The sequence below is a fragment of the Diospyros lotus genome, chromosome 5 (assembly GCF_014633365.1).
Source record: "Diospyros lotus cultivar Yz01 chromosome 5, ASM1463336v1, whole genome shotgun sequence".
NCBI classification, from domain to species: domain Eukaryota; kingdom Viridiplantae; phylum Streptophyta; class Magnoliopsida; order Ericales; family Ebenaceae; genus Diospyros; species Diospyros lotus.
Window position 1 is genome coordinate 31,493,564 of NC_068342.1, and position 25,025 is coordinate 31,518,588.

General features: G+C 34.7%; 2 protein-coding genes across 2 annotated transcripts; both read right to left on the reverse strand.

The window, feature by feature from the left end:
• Positions 1-15,524: 15,524 nt before the first annotated feature.
• Positions 15,525-16,579, reverse strand: LOC127802507 (auxin-responsive protein SAUR68-like). The gene has a single exon (XM_052338338.1). The coding sequence runs from the start codon at positions 16,497-16,499 to the stop codon at positions 16,044-16,046; it is 456 nt and encodes a 151-aa protein (XP_052194298.1). The 5' UTR covers positions 16,500-16,579; the 3' UTR covers positions 15,525-16,043.
• A 2,783-nt stretch (positions 16,580-19,362) lies between these two features.
• LOC127802676 (auxin-responsive protein SAUR68-like) lies at positions 19,363-19,943 on the reverse strand. The gene has a single exon (XM_052338633.1). It carries the CDS (start codon positions 19,876-19,878, stop codon positions 19,435-19,437), a length of 444 nt encoding a protein of 147 aa, XP_052194593.1. The 5' UTR covers positions 19,879-19,943; the 3' UTR covers positions 19,363-19,434.
• Between the last annotated feature and the right edge of the window lie 5,082 nt (positions 19,944-25,025).

The window sequence follows — 25,025 nt, forward strand, 5'->3', positions numbered from 1 at the left end:
TTCGCCGCCACTGACGCCTCAATCGTTATTCCAGTCACCACCATCAAATAATATATATATATATATATTGATGTTTTGGTTTTGATGATTCACAAAACTTCACATGTTATGAAAACAAAATCAATTTCAACCCATCTTATCAAAACAAAACAACCATTGAAAACAAAATCAAATTAAAATAAAAAATAAACTTTCATTTAAAACAACTTACTTCTAAACACATTTTTTTAATGGAGATTAGTTGATATTGAAAAATCATCATAACTTGTCTTAAACACATTGGCCAAAATTATTGGAGAAACCAAAGCATATTTTTGAAAATCATGAGACAACCTATCGACCGTTTTGCCTCATGCTGTCGATCGTCCAAAATAGGCTGTCAACCGATTGCAAATCATGCTCTCTGTAGTTTGCTGTCGATCGCCTTTGCATCAGGACCTGCGATAGGTCTTGAGAAGCTATCGACAGCCCTAATCCTTCTATTAATTGGTGTTCAAATGTTTGAATTAACTTGTTAACCAGTTTGTTGCAGACAACCTGTAACGGCTAGTTCCTTCACTCTCTCAAAGTGATCTCTCCACTATCAACGACAAGATTCTCAATCAAGCTTTCAAGACTCTATAAATAGAAGTCAAATAGGTGATCCAAGACTTATATATGATTAATCTACAAGCTCCAAGTGCTCATCATTTATTGTGTTTCATTGGTATTCAAAATTTCTTATTTTCAAGGCTTGTGTTTTAATTATGTAGAAGTATATTTCTAGCCTTGTATTTTTCATTGATTACATTGTAACTAAGAGGCCATACTCTTAGAGAACCATTTCTTGTATCACTAATTGTGTTCCTAGCTCATATAGTTAGAGGACCAACTTGTACCTAAGTAGGAGGTTGTATTTTATCTAGCCTTGCTAGAGGGTTTGCTTGTTTAAACAAAAAGATTGTAATTTCCTAGCTTGATGCTAGAGAGCCTATCTGGTGTGATAGGAGGGTTATAGCGATTTGCTTAAAAATCCTTAGTGAGAAGCTAAAATAGTGGATTAGGCTTGTTTAAGCCGAACCACTACATATCAGTTATGTCACTCAATTGCGTTCATTTTTCATTTAATTTATTGTGATTTGCAATCTTTAAGTCATCTTTAACTAGCATCAAAGTTCTCATTCCTCTTCATAAAGAAAATTTTCTAGTTTCACATCAAAATTTTAAAATAACCCAATTCACCCCCTCTTAGGTATTATTGCCATAGCTATTCAATTATATCATATATATGAACTCAAATATTAACTACATTAAAAGTTAGCCATTGGTGCACCATGTATACATTAAGGTGAGAGTAGGTCCACCCTAATTTGGCGAGAGTGGTTCCATCATCATATTTATATCCACTGAGTGTGGTTCCATCGAAGTGGATCTTATGGGTGAGAGTCGTTCCACCCTAAAAGAATGAAATATGTGAATTTTGGTTCTAAATTGTTTGCTCCTAAAAGTGCATGTTTATTCGTCATCTCCTATAATGTTTTAATTACTACTAGGCATGACATGGAATGATGATTTATCTTTGATGCATTGATTCTATATTTCCCCCATTATAATGCTCTTTACCTCTCACTAAGCTAGTGGTAGGCTTACTCCTTAACATTTTCAGATTTGTAGATTAGCATCAACTCTGACGGTAAGGATCGTGGCAAGCGATCATCCCACATATACCCTAGTCACACTCTAAGCTAAAGCAAGAATGCCTCACTTCACGGGAATTGTGCATAGGGAGGTTTAAGTTTCTTTCTTTTGTAAATTAGTAAATTTTGGATATTGTAACTAGATGATAAATTCAGCCAATAGGCACTTAAATTCTGAAATGAAAGTCATGGTAAATTTTTGTGATAGACTTGAAATGTTGTAATAATAGATGGTATGTGGTTCGTGGGGGTGGCCGTGGTAGAAGACATGCGATTTTTGGGGAACTTGACCGTGGCTTGCCCATACTTACCTAGGATGCCCATGGCATGCGACCACATAGAGACAGTAACGACCAATACCAAGGGAATGGGTGTAGTGACTCTCTCCTAGATAATCCTACTAGCATAGGAAAATCCGAAAGGAGGTCGTCACATAAAAGGATAGAGAAACAATAACCCAAATTTAACACCAAATATATATATATATATATTTTACTTGCTCACTGATCTTTAGGAGCCAAAATAAAGCATTTCCAATGACATTTTAACTTACAAAATTCTATAGGCTCAAAGGCCATACAATCAAAATATAAGGGCAATTATCATGTACAAAATGAATCTCACTCTACATGCCCTCAAAACAAATCACTCCCATAGATCTCTTCGGCTGGGATATCTTTGTACACAACTAGACCCGGGCTCTAGCCTCACTGGACTCGCCCTCAGCAATTGCTTTTCCCTTACTTGGAATGACAAGAATAGACAAGGTGAGCCACAAGGCTCAGCAAATATATATTACAACAAATGGAGCAAAGGAGTTAAGACATAGATAAATCAAAGTGGAATAAACCCAACTTCCCAAGTACGAGTAGCATTTCTTATTAGATCCCATCATTATTATCATTCCCATGCCATTGACATTATGCATTTTATGTCTCATTTCCTTTCTCATGAATACATAAATTTCCATGCATCACATTGGCCCTCAAAGCCTTACATTCACATGCATGCATACATATACATAGAAAAATCATTTAGCCATTCATTTGGCTTGAGCATCGCCTACCGGGTTTTATGGCCACCTCATTCGCGCGAAGCACTCTTTAGGATATCATTTTCTCACCCCGCGGTACATAGCCGCCGCGCAAAATAATAAGTGCGCAAATAATAATACCATGCAATGCTCATGAAGGTTTCAAGTAAACATGTCGAACATGCTTCATTATTAGCAATGTTCTCACCATAATCATTATGCACACTTAGACATTTCAAGATTATATCCTCACATGAGCCAATGATATTTTCATCACATGATTTAACATCATTCATTGAGATCCATTTCCATACCATTTCTCAAGGTCAAACAAGTTGATTACATGAATTCACCATTTAAAAATTCATGATTTTCATTTTCAATTCTCACCATTAATTAACTTCCCCATTTTTTTGGACACCTACATATCCGCGAGATGATTGTGAATCCAACTAAAACATCACAAGAGCTTTGGGGAAGAATTACAAACATTAGAAAAGAACAGGATCAAAAAGAGAGAATTAATGCATTCTGTTAGTTGACGAAATGAAAGAGTTGGTCAACCAACTAGGGACTTAGTCGACCGACGAAGAAGACTTAGTTGACTAAATAGGGATTTGGTCAACCAAGAAAAACACTTAGTCGACTAAAAGAAGCCAAATTACCCACTTGGTCGACTTATTGAAACACTTGGTCAACTAATAGAAACCAAAATACCACTTGGTCAACCGATTGAAACACTTGGTCGATTGATTGAAACACTTGGTCAACTAACAGAAAACAAAACACATACTTGGTCGACTGACAGAAATACATGGTCGACTAACAGAAGGAAAAACACATACTTGGTCGACTAACAGAAGGCAAAACACATACTTGGTCGACCGACAGAAATACTTGGTCGACTAACAGAGATCTAAAACTTAAAAATAGCAACAAAAACCCACAAAACTCAACATTCCAAGCAAGATACACAAAAACCTTGCTTCTCTAAAACTCCTAATCAATCAAGTGTCATTCCTTTGACAATTTAGGATGAGCTAGACCCTAAGGACAACTCTCAAAAAGACCCATCGGTGATAAAAACACAACATTTAAAGAAATGAGAAAGTAATCCACCAATCAATATAGGGTCACGATTAGATCTTCTAAGAAAATAGAAGATTCGAAAACCAAGGAACCGAGAAGGAAACCAACTTGACCCAAGAGAAAAGGAACCAAAGTTTACATTAACAAGGAAAGATCAACATAAACTTGCATTGAAACCACATAGGAGGAACAAGAAATTGCATTTAGGACAAGAACTTGTCTCTAAAAAGAAATAAAGAGGTAAGGGAACTTGCCTTAACGATGCTTAGTCCAAAGAGAAGAACAACCAGCTGCAACTCCCCATTTGAAGCTTCAATGGAGATTATCAACGAAGAAAGAAGATGAAACAAGATGAAGAAGAAATGGTTGCTCGGGAGAATAAGGAAGGAAAAAGAAAATGAGACAAGGAAAAGAAAGAAGCATGGGGGAGAGATGGCCGCCAATCAGCTTTCCAACCACCCCCTTAGCCAAATTACCACTTTGCCCCTCTCCTTTTCACACACACCATAACTCATTAAACTCATTTTGGTCTTTTACCTCTTTTTCTTTTCTTTTTTATTTTCCTTTTTACTCCATAATACACACAAGTTATCTATAATAAATTCCCATTTATGAAATTCTCATTTCACCCTTACTTTTCACACATGCAATGAACCACATCAAGCCCTCATTAGACTTTTCATAATTCATTCATTTTAATTAATTAAAATACACAAGTTTTTTTGTTCATGGGCCCAATACCCATTTCATTAGCCCAACACAATGGCCCCATTATTTCTTCACAACTTCATCTTAAATAAAACACAACCCAATACACTAGGCCTCACCTCAAGTTTTCTTTAAAAACTCAATCCCTTAAATTAGGCAAATCACAATTTTATAGCACTTAATTCTTTAGGTTAATTTATCACATATAATAAATCATAATTCAAGTAAAAGTCTAGGCCCACTAATGGGTCGTTACAATGGGAATCCACTTGTCAACCAAGACACTGGAGGAGCAGGTAGATCCTCTAGCTTACCACAGTCCATTGAGAAAAATTCAAATGGGGGTAAAGGCTACGGTAAGCAAGATACTAAAGAGTTTAGAGATCCCCATGGATGGATCAGGGTCGTAAGGCGGAGGATAGACTATACCAGAGAAGCCAAATCATGGGGTGGACGTTTACTTGACAGAATTCATGTGATATGACCCCCTTTGGTTTGATGAGATTAGCGACAAAGTGGAGCTGGAGCAGTTCTTAAGTAAGTGCAAAAAGATCTGTGAAGCACTAGGGTGCATCCAACAGATGATGGTGGAGTGTATTGTCTTTCGATTGGAAGGCCCAACTTATACATGGTACTGTTGGTTCTAATACTGGCAAATATATCCCAAGAGGGGGTGAATTGGGATTCGTATAAATTTTTGAATAATTAAAACAACGGTTGATGGCAGAATACTATGTTTCGAAATATAGGGTATATGTTTCGAAATAAACTTTTTTGTTTTTCAAGTTTTGAAATCTACTATATATGTTTCGAAATATATCTTACTGCTATAACTTGTTTCAAAATATAGAATGTGTGTTTCGAAATATACTTTTTTGTTTTGCTTAATTCAAAATCTTTTATCCTGTATTTCAAAATAATGATCTTTGCCAAAGATAATTTACATAAGTAAGAGTATACCAAGGGTGTTTGAGATCAAAGATATGCTTATATGAATATGTAAGCTTATGCTCAAGGAAAATATGTTTTAGTCTTTGAAAACAATTCTTTTGAAAGTTTAAGCAATAAAGGATAAGCAAAAACGAAAAAATAACTGCACACGAGATATATAGTGGCTCAGCACCCCGCCTAGTCCACTACTTTCAAGCTTACCCACTTGAAGGATTTTTCAATCCCAATCACTTTTACTAGTGATCAACCACAACAAGGGTTTTACCACGGTTCACCCTAAAACCTTGTACAATGAATTTTTCATCAAGTGACTTTTAAGTTCAACTCAAACCTTCGACACAATGAGTTTTAGGATCAACTCAAACCTTACACCACAATCAACAAGATAAATAAAACTTACACTACAAGAAATATGCTATTTAGTGACGAGACAACATCCGTTACTAATTAGCGACGAACTAGCGACGGATTTTCGTCACTAATTTTTTAAAATATTTTTTTAATTTAGTGACATAATTAGCGAAGTAAATACCCGTCGCTATATTTGGCAACAGAATTAGCGAAGAAAATACCCGTCACTAAATAATTTTTTATATTTTTAATAAATTTAAAAATTTACCCACTGAAAAATTCATCACTAAAAAAAGAAAAAAATAAATAAAAAATTAAAAACTTTAGCAACAGGGATGCATCCGTCGCAAAAAAAAGAAAAAAAAAATTAAATACAAAATTCAGCGACAGGGATTCACACGTCACTAAAACATGGAAAAAAAATAATTTAGAAATTAAAAATTTAGCGACAAGTTGACCCATAGAAAAAAAAAGAAAAAAAAATGTAAAATACAAATTTTAGCGACAAGTGCATTCCCGTCACTAAAAAAGAAAAATATATATATATTTAAAATACAAATTTTAGCGACGAGTGCTCACCTGTTGCTAAAACAAGAAAAAAAATAAATTTAAAATACAAAAGTAGCTAAGAAAAAGGAAATAAAATAAATAAAAAATAACAAGTTTTAGCGACAAAGGTTCACCTGTCGCTAAATCACGAAAAAAAATAATTTAAGAATTAAAAATTTAGCGATGGGGTTACTCGTCGCTAAAAAAATGGAAAAGAAATAATTTTAAAATTAAAAATTTAGCAACGAGTTGAACTCGTCGCAAAAAAAAAAAAATTATAATTATAATTTTAGCGAGGGTACATACCCGTGGCTAAAAAAAAAATAAATTTAAAATTTAGCGATGGGATATGCCCTGAAGACAAAAAAATTAAATTAAAATTTTAATATAAAATTAAAATTGATATTCATCATTCACAAAAATTAATAAAATATGACATTACAAATTAAAATCAAAATAAGAACAAAAGTTTTCACTACTAATATAATAATTTATAAATTTCTATTTAAATTAGTAATGAAATAAAATTAATAAATATTAAAATTAAAATTAATATTTATTTCCCTCTATTAACATTAATATTAAAATTAATATTCATTAAATAAGTTTTGTAAATTTTGAAGTGTAAATATAATTCTTGAAAGTTTGAAAGAAAATGTTATAAATATAATTTATGCACTTTAATAATTAAAGAGTGATTTGGATCGGCTGATTCGCGTGCCCGTATAAAGGTTCTTGGTGCTTGAAGGTTGGCCGTTTGATTCCAAGGTACAACACTTGGAATTATTGCTAAGATTAATATCCAGCGCTTCCAGCGACGCGCGCATGTGAGGGGAGGGCAGAGGCTGGCACGCGTTTAATTTTGGGGCATGCACTGAATTTAGCAATAAAATTCGTCTCTAAAAAATAAAAATAAAAAAGAAAAAAAATTAGCGACGGAATAAATCCGTGTCTAAAAAATATAAAAATTAAGAACTTTGGCAGTGGAATAAATTGTCGCAACAAAAAAGGAAAAATAAGTTAAAAAATTTGTAATTTCAAATCTTAATTTTTACACTTTAAAAAATGTGTAAAACTTTGGAAAAAATTTATAAAATGTGAAATTCAAACTTTAATTTCACATTTTAGTAATTAAATTTATATTTTTGACTCAATTTAATCAAATATATTTTTTTTAATTCTGATAACTGAAACTTTTCGTTATTTTGATTACATCTATGTACTTGTATTTATCTTCTTTTTTTTTTTACACATTAAAGTAAAGTGGTTAAATTAAATTAAAAATACAGATATAAAAATAAATCTTAAACATATAAATAAATAAGTGTAATTAAAAAACAAAAAATTCAAATGATTGTATAAAAAAAAACGTAATAGTACATAAATAAAAATCTAGATGTACCCCATATACTCATATATTTTTTAAAAATATTGATCTTCATTATTAAGTAATATGTTATCCTTTAGAAAATACCTATCTTTTTAAATGAATAATATGCTGATAGAATAAAAATAATATCCACGATGTTCAGATAATACATTTCACTTGTTTTAAATTTCATCATTAACTATATGATGTCACGCTTTATAATTCAGAAACTTAGTAATGTTGTTGAAATTAACCTTTAACAAAATATTAATAAAAATTTAATGTGAAATTCATAAAATATTTAAATTAAATTTAAAAATTGATTTGAAAATGAAAATTTTCATAATTAAATATATAATTTATAAAAATTTCAATTAAATTCAAAATTAGTGAGAGAATATTACGTTCTTAAGTTGTAAATTAATAAAACATGAAATTACAAATTAAATTCAAAATGAGTTTTCAAACATATTTTGAAAATAAGTTTGAAAAATATTGGGGTGCAAATGTAATTCTGAAAATTTTAAACAAAAATACAACAAAAATATTTTATGCGCATAATAAATAAAGGAGACATTCAAATCAGTTGGTCACGCATGCAAGTGTAAATTTTTGGAGGTTGGGAGGTACAGGATTCAATCCTTGGAAAATGCAAAAATGACTTGCTCACTAGGAAAATAATAATTCTCGAGAGTATGTACATATTTTTATTAATTGTGGAGTAAGAAGTGCGCATTAACGGATACATAATTTTAATTATAATATCATATGAACTAAAATTATATATTTAATTAGGTAACTATATTTTTGACTATGCTACACTCCATTTAATTGTATAATTGAGATGAATAATAATTTTTGATAATATTTTCAGTATTTTTAGTGAAAATTATAAAAGCAAGACTACAAAGTCTTTAAATAATATTTTTAGTTTAAATAATATATATAATTTAAAACTAAAATTTAATTAGTCAAATAATTTATATAATTATTATTATTTATAACATAAAACTATTGAACATTTAAGAAATAAAAAATTAATCTTGACTTCCCATTTTAAAATTAAGAATAAACTTACATACTATTAAAAAATATTTTAATTAAAAAATAATTTATTTCATTCTTCAGTCATTGTTCTTCAAGTACTCTTTAGTGTTTTATGTCTATTACTTTTTTTTTCCTTATTCCTTATCTCTTATACTTATTTTTTTAATTAATATAAAGTCGTAAAATCAAATATCTATAAAAGAACTATATTAATTTTATTAGTTAAAAAATATATTAATCTTAAAAAAATTATTATTCAGCGACGAACAATCACCCAACACTAATTCTCCATCTGCGTTGGGCTATCGTTGATGATTGTTGATTTTAATTTCTTCTTCAAAGACTTATCATTTTTAGTTTACAAAATATATGTAATTTAAAATTATAAATTAATTAGTAAAGTATTTTATAAAATTATTATTATTTATAACATAAACATAATTAATTATTTAAAAGTAAAAAATAAATTTTTATCTCTTCTTCTAGAATTAATAATAAATTTATAAATTATTAAAAAATATTTTATTTATTTTTCAGTCATTTTTCTTTAAATACTTTTAATAATTTATTTTTATTAATTTTTTTAATTTTTCTTCTCTCTTGATTGTAAAATTAAATATATATAAATCAATTATATTTTAAAGTAGTTAAAAAATATATATTTATTTTAAAATATTATTATTCAGCGACGAGCACCTGTTCGTCGCTAAATAGTGGGCACTGTCGCCCCTCTGCCCAATGCGTGCATTGGGCAAAAGGCCGACAGGTAGGTGCCCGTCGCTAATGGTGGCGGGTATTAGCCCTCCCGCTTTCCCTCCTCATGACACTTGGCCCCTCCCTCTTCCACAATGCCCCCTCCCCCCACCCAACACTTGGCGCCCCCTTTCTTTAATGTAACGGCTCACCTGCCGGAGCCCTTGCTAGCATAGAGGTTCCGTGAGATGGTCATTATTTGAGTGATATAGAACAATAACATAAACTAAAAACTCAGACACCGCCCTTGTTAAAATCATATTTTTTTTTAATAACATAGCATTCCATAGATGTTCTTGCATAAACATTCAAACCGTGAGCCCACTTGGCTTACATAACATTTATCTAACTCAAAATTATAAAACATTACACAATGACACCCAAGACCTAGGCTCATGAGAGCTCTGCACTTGCTATCATGACTCGACGATCTGGACCCAACTTCGTCGAACGAACCTAGTATGCTGGACAACTCTCTTACCTAGAATGATGGAAAACAAACGTGAGTCACAAGACTCAGCAAGCTCTAAAAAGAAAGGCTGTTGGATATCGACAAAACTCTACCCATAACACCCCATGCAATTCATGCCAATGCAACATCATGTCATGATCCATACGTGCCTTACTTCTAAATGCATAAGATAAAATCAACTGCACATAAAGGGTTCTTGGGGCCCACATAAGCCACACATTGGCACCCAAGTCCCGCATACAAACATGTTGCAGCCTAACATTAGGCTACCATATCATTATCCATAAAGGCTCGCATTTTCCTGACATTAGTCGATTTTTCCTGATACTCGTTACATGCTCTTCCTGATACCTATCATACCCTCATATGCTCTTCTTGTTACCCATCACATTGTTATATCTTTCCGCGATCATGGTCTTCCCTCGGGCCTTCCCCAAGCTAATCTCTAAGCCGAGCTGAAGCTCCCCCGAGTCGGTACTCCCGACACCCAGACTGGCACGGTACTCCTGCCTAGAATAACAGTAACAATAGAACCATGCAATACAATACATAAGAAATGCAATGGCTTCTGTAGCATAAACGTGATGGCAAGGTCCCCATAAACCAAGCATCAGGTCATGCTACGCCCATATAGGAATACACACATGCGGCATGCTCTAAATGCACATGTTCGCCTAGGGTACCCAAATTAGCTCTTAGACCAACCGGGTCATGCAAATGCTCACACATCCCATCGCACACAAAGCATGTTTCCCCAAATAAATGCAACCCAGCCCCCTATAGCACACACATCATGATATGCACAAACCAAGGCGGGAATCTGGCAGTACTAGCTCTTCTGGCCCGTCTAGCGCTTATCGTAACAGTCGATGACTGGCGCCTATACATCCAGCCATCAACTGCCGTGACCTACGGTTGATAGTTAGTGGCTTTGTATCCCATACTCTTAGACACACTTACTAACACTATTAACTTTATATCTTCCCAGCTTAACTTAATATTACACAACATTTCTCCATAACTTTTCATGTACATAACCATATAACATCATGATACCATTCTCATTCCTTCTCATTCACAGAAAACCATCTCAACATACATAATAGACTCTTAACATATTCTCATAATCCTGACCATAACCAATTTTCTAAAAACCTAACCCCAACGGGTTTGGCATCATTCCCAAGGAAAGCAAAGCGATACGAAGCTCCATGATGGTCGAAATGAAAGACACCATGACATCCTTACTTAGCTTATTCCATTAACAATAAATTCATTAATAAAATATAAGTCATAGGGTGGTTATCACGCAGATTATTATTATTATTAATGCATAAAACCAAGTCACGATGAGGGAGAGAATAAAATACGAAAAACCATAGAGACTTTCATGGGAAATAAAGAACACGAGGAGAGGGTTGGAAGCTTGCATGTAGATAGCCGATCTTAGTTTCTCTCATACTCTTGCTGCGAAGTAAAACGTTTAACATAAATAATAAGTTTACAGTGTATATTAATCAAATCTAACCGTATAAAATTCGTGATTTAAACATATAATACTTCTGATAATTTTACCCACTTACCTGACTAATTTAATCGCGAAATAATCTCAAGATTCATGAATTTCTCCCCCAAAATTTCCCACTAGTGCGCCTTCTTCTTCTTTGATTTTCCCTCACTCGTTGCTGCTTCAAAAATGGCCGATTTCACCCTCAAATTGCATCTTAAAATGAGAGAGAAGTAGGCGGCTCAGCGTGTGTCGCGTGGTAGCTACTGGCTCCCCACCGCCTTGCCCAAAACGATGTCGTTTTGGGCAAGGAATGGCTGGAAAAATTCTAGCCAAAATCCTTCATCGCGTGCGCACCCATGGGCTCGAACCCGCGTCACTCCCCTAGTCGCTCGCCCGGTTCTAGCGACTCCCTCATACATATATGTGCTCCAATTAAATTTAAAATGATTTGCGGCCACTTCCGCAAATCACGTTTCAGTACCCACAACTTTCCTTAATTACACATAGACCCGAACTTCCATTTCCCTTTATTACACTTTCACTCTATAATTTCCATAAATTCACCAAATTAATTTATTTTATCATAAATACTCCCAAATAATTTAATTAAATACCTCAATTTCTTATTTCCCCAAAATTACATACATAAACATTTTTCTTAAATCTCCAAATACCCTAATAAATTAATATTTCCTTTTAACCCACAAAAATTCAATAATCACCACGAATACAATAATTAATAATTATTAACCATTTCTAAATAATTTAATTAATTACCTTTAATTTCTTATTTTCCTCAAAGCCACATAAATAAATATTTCCTCTTAAATTCCCAAATATTCAATAATGTCCTCAAACACCAGTTTGCATAATTATTATTTATTTTCAAATTTTGGGATATTACATTTAAAGCCTCCCCTCCCCCTCTGTTCTTCTCTACTCTGAATATTTTTCTCTCTTTTTGCTCCTCATTTCATTCTTCTTCTCACTATTTTGCTCATGTCTCACTTTCACTAAAATCACGGAAGTGATTTTATTTTGCTGTGATTTAGTCTTGATTAAGAAGATACGAATCTCATCAAGAATTGAAGGTATTTTTTATTTTTAGTTGCTAATTATTTGAGATTTAAATTACAATATTGAATGTTTCTTACATAATAGATATTATTTGATTAATTAATTGTTAAGTAGTAAATAGTTGTTTATTACTTGATTATTATATTTGTTCAATGGCTAAATGTTAATCTTAATATTTCTGTTATTTAAATTTATTACATGTTTATTATTGTTTCTTTTATATTTATATTGTTATATATTATTATTATTATATATTCTGTATAAATTATTATTATATATTATGTGATTTAAAAAAAAATTCAAAACAATAAATCTTAATAAAAGATTTGAGTGTTCCGTGGGGGGGGGAGATTTGAGGGTTCATTGGGGGATGGCGGCAGTTCACATCAAAATTATTTATTTAATTTTAATTATAAAAAATAAAAACAAAATTAAGAAAGAGAGGGGACGACCGCTAGGGGGGTCAGAGTGGGGGGTTCACAGTGGGTGGGTGAGGGGTGGGCCTGGCCGACGCGGCCCGCCTCCCTTTTGGCCATCCATTTGGTGGGTCAGACCGAATTTAGCCCTCGAGGAAGAAGAGCCAGACCAAGGCAATAAATGTTGGGGCCCGGCACGACCTTGTGGTCCTTAATAAATGGACCAAGCCGAGGGCGGGGCGGGCCGAGTCGGGCCGTGGGCCTACTGGGATGGGCCATGGGCCTGCTGGGTAGGGCTAGCTCGCAGGCTTGGCTGTCTGGGTCGGCCCATGAGCCATTTATTTATAATTTTTAAACATAATTTTTATGTTTGTAAAATTTTTATAATTTTTTAAAATATGTATAACTTTTATGTTTGTATAATTTTAATTATTATATTTAAAATATGTTTAAATATTTAATAAACATAATTTTTTAAATATTTTTTATTTTTTGGTGAGTCGAACCGTGCCATTTTGGAGGGCCATTTGGTGGGCCGGCCCACGGGCCATTTTGGTGGGTCGGGCCAGATCGGGCTACGAGCCAGATATCCTTGGCTCGGCACGGCCCGCATTTTGCTGGGCGGGTTGGCCCGACCCGTCTGCTATAGTAGGGGGCTGGGCTGGGCCGGGTCGGGCTATGAGGCGGCCCGGCCCATTTCCCATCTCTAGTAAGGGGGTTTAAATGTTAAATTTAAAATTTACATTTAATTTTAATTATAAAAAAATTAAAATTAAATAATAAATGGGGGCGTTTAGGGGGGTTCACAGTGGGTGGTGGGATGGGGAGTGTTTTGCACAAATGAGATTTTTTGATTTGAAATTTAATTAAAATAAATTTTAATCAAATTTGATAATAATATATAATTAAAATTAAATTAATAATAATCACAGTAGGGCTTTTAAATTAATATGTGGGGGTTTTAAATTAATAATCACATTGCGGGTGAGGGGTGGGGGTTTAATTACGGTGGTAGGGGGGTTTAAATGTTAAATTTAAAATTTGAATTTAATTTGAATTATAAAAAATTAAAATTAAATAATAAATGGGGGCCTTTAGGGGGAGGGTTCACAGTGGGTGGTGGGAGGGGGAGTGTTTTGCACAAATGAGATTTTTTGATTTGAAATTTAATTAAAATAAATTTCAATCAAATTTGATAATAATATATAATTAAAATTAAATTAATAATAATTACAATTGGGGTTTTAAATTAATATGTTATTAATATTACTAATATGGTTGTTAAATAATTTTTGTAGGGCCAAATCAACATTTTTGACTATTAAATTAAATATTTTGACTTTAAATTTAATTAAAATAAATATTCACAAAATAAAAAATTGTGTATTAATTTTGTTTTTAAGAATATTTTTTAATTTTTTATTAAATCTCTTATTTGAAATTAAAAGAACTTAATTTTTTAATTTTATTAATTATATATTAAAAATTAAAAATATTAAATATATATTTTCTAAAAGAAATTAAAAGAACTAAATGTTGTTAAGAATACTCGTTTGCCTATACGACCACCAGCTGCCTAGCCTTCGGCCCTCGCTCGCGCCCTCCTGCCACACGTCGGCCGCGTACCCTTCAACCAAAGCACATGCGTGCCTTTTCACACCGTTCTAAGTGCATCCTCATGCCCTACACCATGCCATGAGCTTCTTCTTCACAAGCACCCACGGATGACCCTATCAAGCATCTGCGTAAGCATTTGATCAAGTCTTCGGTGACCTCCCAGGTCACTCGAAGACCCCAAGATCTCACCCTTTGTTGTCTTGTGGTAATAAGGCTCGCCTTTTAAGACTCTCTTTCCCCCTAGGACCTTTCCTTAGGGGAGATGAGGGGTTTCTCACCTAGGAGCCTTCATGCATGCATAACCTTGGGAGCACCAGATAGAGCGGGAGAGCCATGCGTTCCATATAGTTGCGTGTCACGTGCCGATCATGCGTCCCAGTCACAACCAAACTTTATAAATGCCCATCGCCCCCATGGTTTCAGGTAAATCACTCCAGCCATGTAATCTCTCTCTCTTTATCTTGTTGTGTTACTCACCCGAAAGGTCCACATACATAATTCACTCATATTGCTTACCCATGTAACTTCTCACAGGCGCCCACAAACTTTATTCATGCATTGCATCCTAGCATATTGCATCATGCCATATCTCTATTTCTTCATGATTTGTACTTACTTAGATATCAGAGGGCCTACACAAGAGAAATCCCTACTTGCCTTTTGACTGTCTTTTATTTTACAGTCTCCCAAAGACTTTCTTGCAGATTGTACAAGCATCATTCGAAGACCCATCTAAGGCACCCCTACCTCTCTGGTGCTCATTTCTCATGCTCTTTTGGTGCTCCACCCTTTTGTTCCCTCAGACAACGAGTCGAACCCCTAGTTGTCGATTTCCTCTAGCCCCTCGGTAGTTTGTCTCGTTAGGCCCCGTCAATTATTTGCTGAGACTCTCGAATAAATTAATTCAGTTATTGTATTTTGAGGACCACATCAAGTACATAGCACATAAGACTTGTTGATTTTAATGGTGAGGACAACCTAAGTATTGGAGTTGACATCGGTCATGGATTGCCCCTTCCGGGTTGTGGGCTAAAATTTTTGAAACCAGAATGAGTTTTAGACTCATGTCACTTTCTCTATTCCATTCTCAAAATTGTTGCCAAATTTTTGAAATGGAAATTTGGAAATGACGACAATATTTAGATACACACAATTTTTAGGCTTCCTTTCAAATCTAAACTATCCAAAACCCTTTGAACACTTCTACCTCTTTCCAACCCTATGAACAAACCTCCAATCAAGGGTTATTCTTAAAGGACGAGATCTGGCCCGACAATAATGATCAATTTCTTTTCGTTTGGATTGAACGGAAGAAAATTTCAGTTACTGTCTCATGGCAGAGGGAAAGCAAAATTCAAAATGTTGTCTGCATATATTGGGAATCAATCAAACAATACTTTCGACGGGGTATGGATCTTCTTCCGGCTAGCAGCTGCAAAGTAGTGATTGCTGGGAGTGTTTTTGTTGATGACGAAGAAGAGAGCGAGACATTGAACATCTTCCATTATTTGCAATGGACTCCAGCAGAGCTTTCTGCATTTCTTTGGATGTGCGGCGTGGGATTAAAGAGACCACATACTCCATGAATGCCGCATCGCACGGCAGCGTAATGGGTCCATCGCTTGGCAGTCCGAACTCTTCTTCCGACAACTCAAGGAGCCCTCTGATGATCTCATGGTTAAGATACGCAATTGGAAAAGCGAAGCGTCTTTGATCCGCCGTGTACACGACAAAATGACCCCTATCGGCCACTGATGATGATCTGCTCCTACTACTGACATCTCCTTCGGCTCTTGGTATTGAAATCCTTCTTCTTCTTCCGATGGCGGCCACCCGCTGCCATTTCCTTGCCATCTTGATGAGTTTCTTGGTGCTGATCATACTGTCTTGGTTTGTTATACTATGATCGAGGAGAAGAGAAGAGAAGAGGAGAGGTTGGTATCTCTGAATGATGAATTGGTTTGCGGTGCTAATCTGAAGGAGGTAGATAGCTATATATAGCCAGAGGCACTGCCATTGAATGTGGTTTTCTATGGGTAGGGCCCATGGCTGCAAGATCATGGGCTATTTAATGCAGAAGAGGACTGGGCAGTGGCCAATGGCCATGTTTTGTTCTTTCTCAACATGAAAAACCGTGGTCCTTCCTTCTGTGTGCGAAGTGGTTAGACGACACATCGGGCCCGAAGCCAGTGGTTCTTGTGATTCCACGCCTTAAGAACCACAAGAAAAGGGCCCGATTGGTCTGGTAGCTGGGCTATATTTCTATCCCATGTTAACTGGCCAACTACTTCCATGAATATGCATATCAATGAAAGAAAGGTTGCGGTTGCCATTGAGCGAGAGTTTAAACTTTTGAGGCAGCGAGTATTTTCAGAACAATAAAGAACGTCAAACATAACATGTGGGAATAAACCATGAGACAAGAACGTACGAACTATGTTATGCTGTCCGTATGAAGGGATATCAAGACCTTCACGTTATCTTAATTTGCAATTTGGAGGCCCCAGCAACATTTAGGTGCTGCCCACTAAATGTGTGGGATATAATGCTTCTTAAAGAATTATTTTGCTCCCATTTACTAACTTTACTGCATTACTCAGATTTAGTTAAATTAGTTTATATGTAAGCATGTTATTAGTATTTGGGAAATTTGCAAAAATAGGACTGCCGGCGAAGAATTTTTTAAAAATAGGACTCTTAATTTTTTTTTTCAAAACTAGGACTTTTGAGAGTTGAATGGACTAAAATGCCCCCGTTTTAAATCAGCTTACGATCCCCTTCGTCTTCTTCCTCTTGCACGCACATCCCCAATCACCCCGTCGACTAGAACATCTCTCTCACTCGTCCTCTGTTCTAAGCATCTAAGGTTGCTGCTTCTTCGTCGGTCTTCGCCTTCAAAGCCATTGTAGGTAATTTAAGAATATCTGATATTTGTTAAAGATATCTGTTAAGGATATCGGGAACAGATATCTGTTAAGGATATCGGTTACCGATATCTGTTAACTGATATCCTTAACAGAACCGATATTTGTTAACCGATATCTTTAACAGAATCGATATCCTTAACAGATATTTTTAACAAATATCAAATATCCTTAACAAATATCTTTAACACTTATCAGTTAAAGATATCTGTCATGACCACGACAAGAAACTAAAACAGTTGCAGTGAATATATCAGTCACGACCGCAATCAACGATGCCATGGCCCTACTGCAATCGTTTTTCTCATTTTCTTGCACATGGCTGCCATTTGTCTCTTTTCCTCTCCCATCAACACAAATACACACAGTACATGTATAATATATGATACATAATGGAGAGAGAATGAGAGAGACCCATATCTCTTGAATCATAAACAATATATACACATATATTTAGGTTACAGAGAATGGTAAAAAAATAAAAAAATGATAGATGGATATATATATATATGTACCTTATATATATAGAGTAATAGAGAGAGAAGGAAAAAGATCTATTGAAAAAGAAGAAGACGAAAGGGATCGTAAGCTGATTTAAATCGGGGGCATTTTAGTCCATTCAACTCTTAAAAGTCCTAATTTTGCAAAAAAAAATTAAGAGTCCTATTTTTGCAAAGTTCTTTGCCGGCCGTCCTACTTTTGCAAATTTCCCTTAGTATTTTGGGGCACATTTTCTTGAGATGAAGAAGAGATTGTTGCCCCATTCACAGATTTGGACCAAAAGCAGAGGCTATTTGATTCATTTGAAATTTCCCTTCGTAATTCTCTATCTTCTTATTCTCTTTTCTTTCACTTTTCTGGCGGGTATTAAGTTCTAAAATGCTCCTCGACAGCAGCACCGGTTTATATGCTGCTGTGTTTACTTTGACATGGCTTGCTGACATTAGTTTCACCAGCTTCTTGGTGTCACCAATTCCCTTTTCATGTATTTCTAACAAATCAATCATCAATTAACGATTTTGTAACAATGAATTATATAGATGCTTACTGTATTTTATGAAATCAATCATCAATTAATTGCGTTTTCAATTCCTTAACAACTGCTTGTTCCAGATTCAACAGAAATTTCAGATTTAACAGCTGCTTGCTTCTTTCTGGGAAAGATAGGATATGCCAGATCATTCTGCTATCATATGTACTTGTATCATCAAATCAGCATATTAGTTTCCTAAAAATATGGATTTGCACTGTCACCACCAATCACCTTTTTCTATCCTTTTTCTTCTTGAAAGGAAGATTACTAAGAAGAGTGAACTGCTAAGCGTTGCCAATTTCCACTGGGTTTCATGTGCTTCTCCAATCCGTGTGGATACTGTCTCAATGCTTGTGAGTTGGAGGGTAAGTGTCTAGCCGCCGACACCTAGTACTACAAGAATTTCTTTTGAGTTGGTTGTAAGCGCTTAGCCAATGATACTAGCACCATATTAAGAATGCATTAGAACTTTTTGTGGGATTTTTGAGGTGTAACTTGGTTTGGGATTCACATGATTGCCTATGAAAACCAACTTGTAGTGTAGAGCTTCAGGACATAAGTTAATAGATTTAGTCTCACAATAGAAGTCTATTTATTTATACAGGTGAAACCCAAGCTTTTGCTGACCATATTGACAGTTAGAACTACTACTGTCAGAAAAGAGACTGTCATTCACAGGAACATACTATAGTAGTTTTTAATCATTAATTTAATTTTCCAAAGGCATAAACTCAAATTCACCTGTCCCAAAAAAAAAAAAAAAAAGAAATCGAATATGGAACTGAACCTTTGAATTTTTGATAATATGCAATAAGCAAAAGCCTCACTGATCATTTACAAGGCTGAAGTAAGGTTAATTTCAGTATACAAGTATTTGCTGATTTGTCTTTCCTTGGTGGAAAGATGATAATGAAGATGAGCAGAGACTAGTAGAAACTGACAGGTGCAAAATTTTCTCTAGATCTTTAGCTACACCATGCTGAATCAATGACAATATGTACTCCATGAAAATTGAATCACACGGCAATGTGATTGGCCCACTGCTTGGAAGCCCAAACTCCTCTTCAGACAACTTGAAGAGCTCTCTCAGGATCTCATGGTTGAGATAAACTAGGGGAATCATGAAACGCTTCTGATCAGCTGTGTAGATAACAAAATGTCCTTTATTAGCCACAGATGAAGTACTGCAGCTACCTGCATCCACATCTCTGTTCTTGCTTGAAAATGAAAGTCTCTTTGTCTTCATGGCAGCATATTTCTGCCACTTCCTTGCCATTTTGATGAGTTTTCCAGGGCTGACCATGCTGCTGTATTTAGAAACTGGAGATCTAGAATAGAACTAATTGTAAATAGGATTGTCAAGAGACTGAAGCGCTAAAGCTGTACTGATCCAAATGAAACTGGAAATGGCTTATATAAGATCATGCCTGAGACCATCATGAAGTTCTTTCTTCTGTTTTGTTAGGATAAATGGGTTGCAAGGCCATGCTTTGGTGGGTCATGAGGGACCATTGGGGGTGGATGTGGTTGGTTTTGTCCGAAATGAAAGTGTACATGTGGGCTATCCATTCAAATATATACATGGTTTTGTCTTCCAAGAATGCAGAGTTGTTAGGAAACCTCATTGGCCAATCTGTCTTCTGTCAGTTCAAATAAATCACAGAACTGGAATGGTGGATATTAATTTCTCCATCTGAATGATCTTACCAAAAGAATATGTGGTTTCGGTGAGGCACATAATAAAATCAAACAAGAGTGCTAATTTTAGTGTAGTATAGACTAGCCAGAAACACTACTTGATGCGGCCTGTGGTGTGTAGGGACATGATGAGCAAACCATGAGAATTAGTTATGGTGTAGAGTGAAACTGTTCCTGGGCGTGTTTGTTCCTTGCCTGCAATCTATGTGTCACTGGGAAGGAAAATAGGGCATTGTTTGAGTGCCACAAATATATTAGTTTTATGGATAGTGTAGCCCCAATAGATTCTGGAGGTAATATTCGAATAAAAAAAAAAACTATATAGACTGTGGTAGATCAGGTGTTATCCCAAAAGGTTACCTAAGCTTCTGAGGAAATATTTCAAGATTGTTTATCAAGCTACTGGTACTGCTGATAATGTGATTGACAAAGAATCACCTGGCAGAGGTAGGACTGGTTTGCAGTATCATTGAAGTCACACTGGGTCATATTCTAAGATCTTTTAAAGGTTGAAGATGTTTCTCTTATGTTGAAGTACCTTGTAACTATTTGCCCAGTGTTCACTGAAATTGCTTCCTCTACCAAAAACTTGAAGGGCTCTCGGAGGATTAATTGGGTCTAAGAAGCAAACTTATAGGGAAAGAATAATTTCAAGTAGAAACTCCTAGAAGAGTGTACCAGTTGGGTTTCATATTAGGCCTTCAGTCATCTTTTGACAGTTCAGTACCAATGTACCATTGCGGGGCGTTTTAGAAGCACTTATCTTGGTTTGGATGCAGCTGATCAGAATACCTTGAATAATGATCAGATCTAAACCTGATTTTCTCCTAATTTTCCTTGAGCCTTTTTTCTTTACTTTAAAAGCTTCCTTTACTAGTTTTGAATAATGTTCAAATGTTTTAACAATTTGTAATTAAGATATTCTCCCTCCCCAGCATCTTCACCCTATCTGAGACACTAAACTAGATTTCATGGTTGGTCTACAAACTTTTGTGTTTTTTTGTCATCCCACAGAAGTTGATGTGTGCTTGAAAAGTCTTCATGCTGTTGTAGCTGTCTCTGTAGGAGAAAAAAATAAGCAAATGACGGATAATGTCAATGGAAGTCCTCTGGTCTCCCAAACAATTTCTTCAAATAAATTATGGTGAAGTTAGATCCATCATCACCAGCTATGAATTGCCTTTTTCTTCAATACTCAACTATTTGTTTCTTAAGAGAAGGAAGGGAGAGGTATGATGTAGTTGACACACACACACACATATAAAATAAAATTTACAGTTAAATATTTACTTGGGATATACTTTCAACTTATGCATTACCAGGATCCAAGAACCGCATAGAGTTTCAGTGACCATAGACTAACAATTGTTGCTTCCTTTCTTCTTGGTGGGGAGAAACTAATGAGTACCCACTTTTATAGATTGAGACAAGCAAAGCTTTCTCTAAATCTTTTGTCAAACCTTATTATTTCCAGTACTTAAATGCTTGCATGTCTCATACTTGACTGATACTTTGTTTTTGTTACCAAAGCTTTCTTTGTTATAGGTACTTGCTTTGAACCATTTATCGTCTTTGTCCCTGGACTTGCACCAACATCTTTGGCACACATTCAACTGATGTGAATTTGTTGGGATTCCCTGTAATCGGCCAATACACAACACACACAAGAACCTCAACTGTACCAAGGATCGCCAAGATATTGAAGCGGAAAACGAAATAGAACACAACCAACACACACACGCAAATAGATAGTGTTTACGTGTTCGGATCAAAATGATCCTACTCACCATAGGGGTTTCGCCCCTAGTTAATCCACTAAGAAATCAAGGGATTACAATACAAAAATTATAAGGTACACGAAAGACAGCAAGATAAACAAGATTAACTTACAATCTGAAGAACATAGATTATACCAGAGTACAGGCTGTATACAAGCTGTTACAACACTCATAACAATCCCGATTATCTTTTTCTCTTACCAGATTTCATCATTGACAGAGAAAAAACAACGATTAGGGATTGGGGTTTTAGCAGCTTTCTGAGAGAGTTTGCGAGATGCGTCGAGTGAGAGAATGACGATTTCAATTCCATCACAACCTTTTATATAAGGGGAGGGGTAAAATTCATAAACACTCATTGAACTTTAAAGTTATAATTATTTATTCACTGAACTTTAAATTATAACCAGTTACTCACTGAACTTTATTCAACGTCAACCATCCATCACTCGTTATAATTCCGTCAGCTATTACAAACGGAAAATACTAACAAAATCTGACATGGTTAACGAAATCTAACATGGCAAAAATTAATTTAACATACACTCGCTGAATTTTAAAAATGTAACTACTTACTCACTGAACTTTGCTCAACCTCAACTATGCATCACCTCGTTACATCACCGTCTGATCTTGAAACACCAATTACATCACCGTCTGATGTTGAAACATATTAAAAGATTTTTGTATACATTTGAGATCACTTACTTCTCAAATCAAAAGCCAAAAACTAAACTAATGATTCAAATTAAAAAAACTGTTGATGCAAACTAAAAGTAAAAAAAAATGTTTGCTTAGATTTTTTATTTCCATTACGAATAGCGAAATTCAAAAAAAATCTATTTAATAATGAGATCAAGAGCCAAAAACTGATTACAAAAATTGTATTTCTTTTAAGCCAAAAACCAACAATCTTTAATCCATCATCACCTCAAACAAATCACTTACCCATCTAAACAATGTGACTCTATGACCATCGTAAGAAAACAAAAACTTAATCCTAAAAAGTGGTCACCAAGTTCACTCATTACATGTATGCCAATTTGATATAATACATCATTGTGGGTGCAACAATATTCGGTGACTAGCATACCTTCAGTGAGTGACCGAATTGGTCATATCTAGTGACCGGCATACCTTCAGTTTTTGGCTCTTGGTCTCATTATTGAATATGTTGAATTTCATTGTTCGTAATGGAGGTAAAAAAATTTAAGCAAACATTTTTTTTAATTTTGGTTTGCATCAGTAGCTTTTTTAATTTGAATCATTAGTTTAGTTTTTGACTTTTGGTTTGAGAAGTAAGTAATCTCAAATGCATACAAAAATCTTTTAATATGTTTCAAGATCAAACAGTGATGTAACGGGTGTTTCAAGATCATATGGTAATATAACGGGGTGATGGATAGTTGACGTTGAGCAAAGTTTAGTAAGTAAGTAGTTACATTTTTAAAGTTTAGTGAGTGTATGTTAAATTAATTTTTGTCACGTCAGATTCCGTTAGCATTTTTCGTTTGTAATAACTAAAAGAGTTATGATAAGTGATGGATGGTTGATGTTGAGTAAAGTTCAGTGAATAATTGATTACAATTTAAAGTTCAATAAGTAAATAATTATAACTTTAAAGTTCAATGAGTGTTTATTAATTTTACCCATAAGGAGAGAATAGTTGGTAGGGTTTCTCAGAGATCAACGGCCCACAAGCATCCAGCCTCTTACACATATATATATAAAGCCAAATGCAATGAAAATGAACATGAAATGCAAATCCAAATTAAACATATAAGAACTTGGGCTTGGGCTGCATACACCAATGGCTGCCCCAACCCAATTTATTTATTTATTTGACATATATATTTGACCCAATCAATTTTAAGTCACAAATATAACAGAATTCTACATTATAAAATAGAAAATAGAGGATGTAACCTGAGACACTGTGCTGCACACTAATTTGAAATATTTGAGAAAGCAACAGACTGTATCAGATGAGCCTTTTCCTGAAGCATGTTATAGATTTTCCATCTAATGTTTCAGCCTCTAGGTGCTTTTTGTTTACCCAATAATCAAGGTCTGGAATGCCTCAACTAGTGTAAGATTATTCCAATCCATGAGGATAAATTATTATATTACAGCCGAAAAAACAGGAGCCGGCTCTGTGGTTTTGGGCACATAGTTTCTAACACCAAAAAAATGCCAATACAAATGGAAGTTCCTTGCTCTCTAAAACATTCTGTTCAAATTAACTGTCCTCATTGCAATATGAACTACATAAATGTAGTAACCTCTACGATAGTAAGTTTCAATACTTCAACATATTTGCTTTTTAGGAAAACGAACAGGAAAAGGGAGATCGGATGTAAATAACTTGCATATAAAATCCTAGTATAAAAACAAAAAAGATATACATATAAAAGAATTTACAACTCAATATTTATATTTTCCATATGGATTATAACCAGAATAAAAAATCCTATATGGTTAATTCAGTGTCCATAACCTATCAATTGTTCTCTCATATCTTCTTGAAGGATGGAAAATAATGAGCAGCAGAGTTGTACTAAAGGATACAAGCAACGCATCCTTGAGATCTTAACATACATCCTGCTGGATGGGTGTGGTAACATAGCTCGTGAAGACTGCATCACATGGCAATGTGATTGGACCATCTCGTGGCAGTCCAAATGCATCTTCAGACATCTTGAGGTGCTCTCTGAAGAGACTATTTCAAGATATGTAGTGGCTTTCTAGGCAATTTTTTATCAGTGGTGTAGAAACAAACTGGCTTTTATTTTCCACTAAGAGTTCCTACAACTGTTTCCATTCACATTCACATCCACAACTGCAACAATTCTTGGCAAAGAAATTCTCCTTCATCCAGCGGAAGCAACATTCTGCCATTTCATTATCAAAGAGCTTCTTTGAGCTGATTGTGCTGCTTTACACTTTGTCCAATTGGAATGTAAAAGGTTCAAAA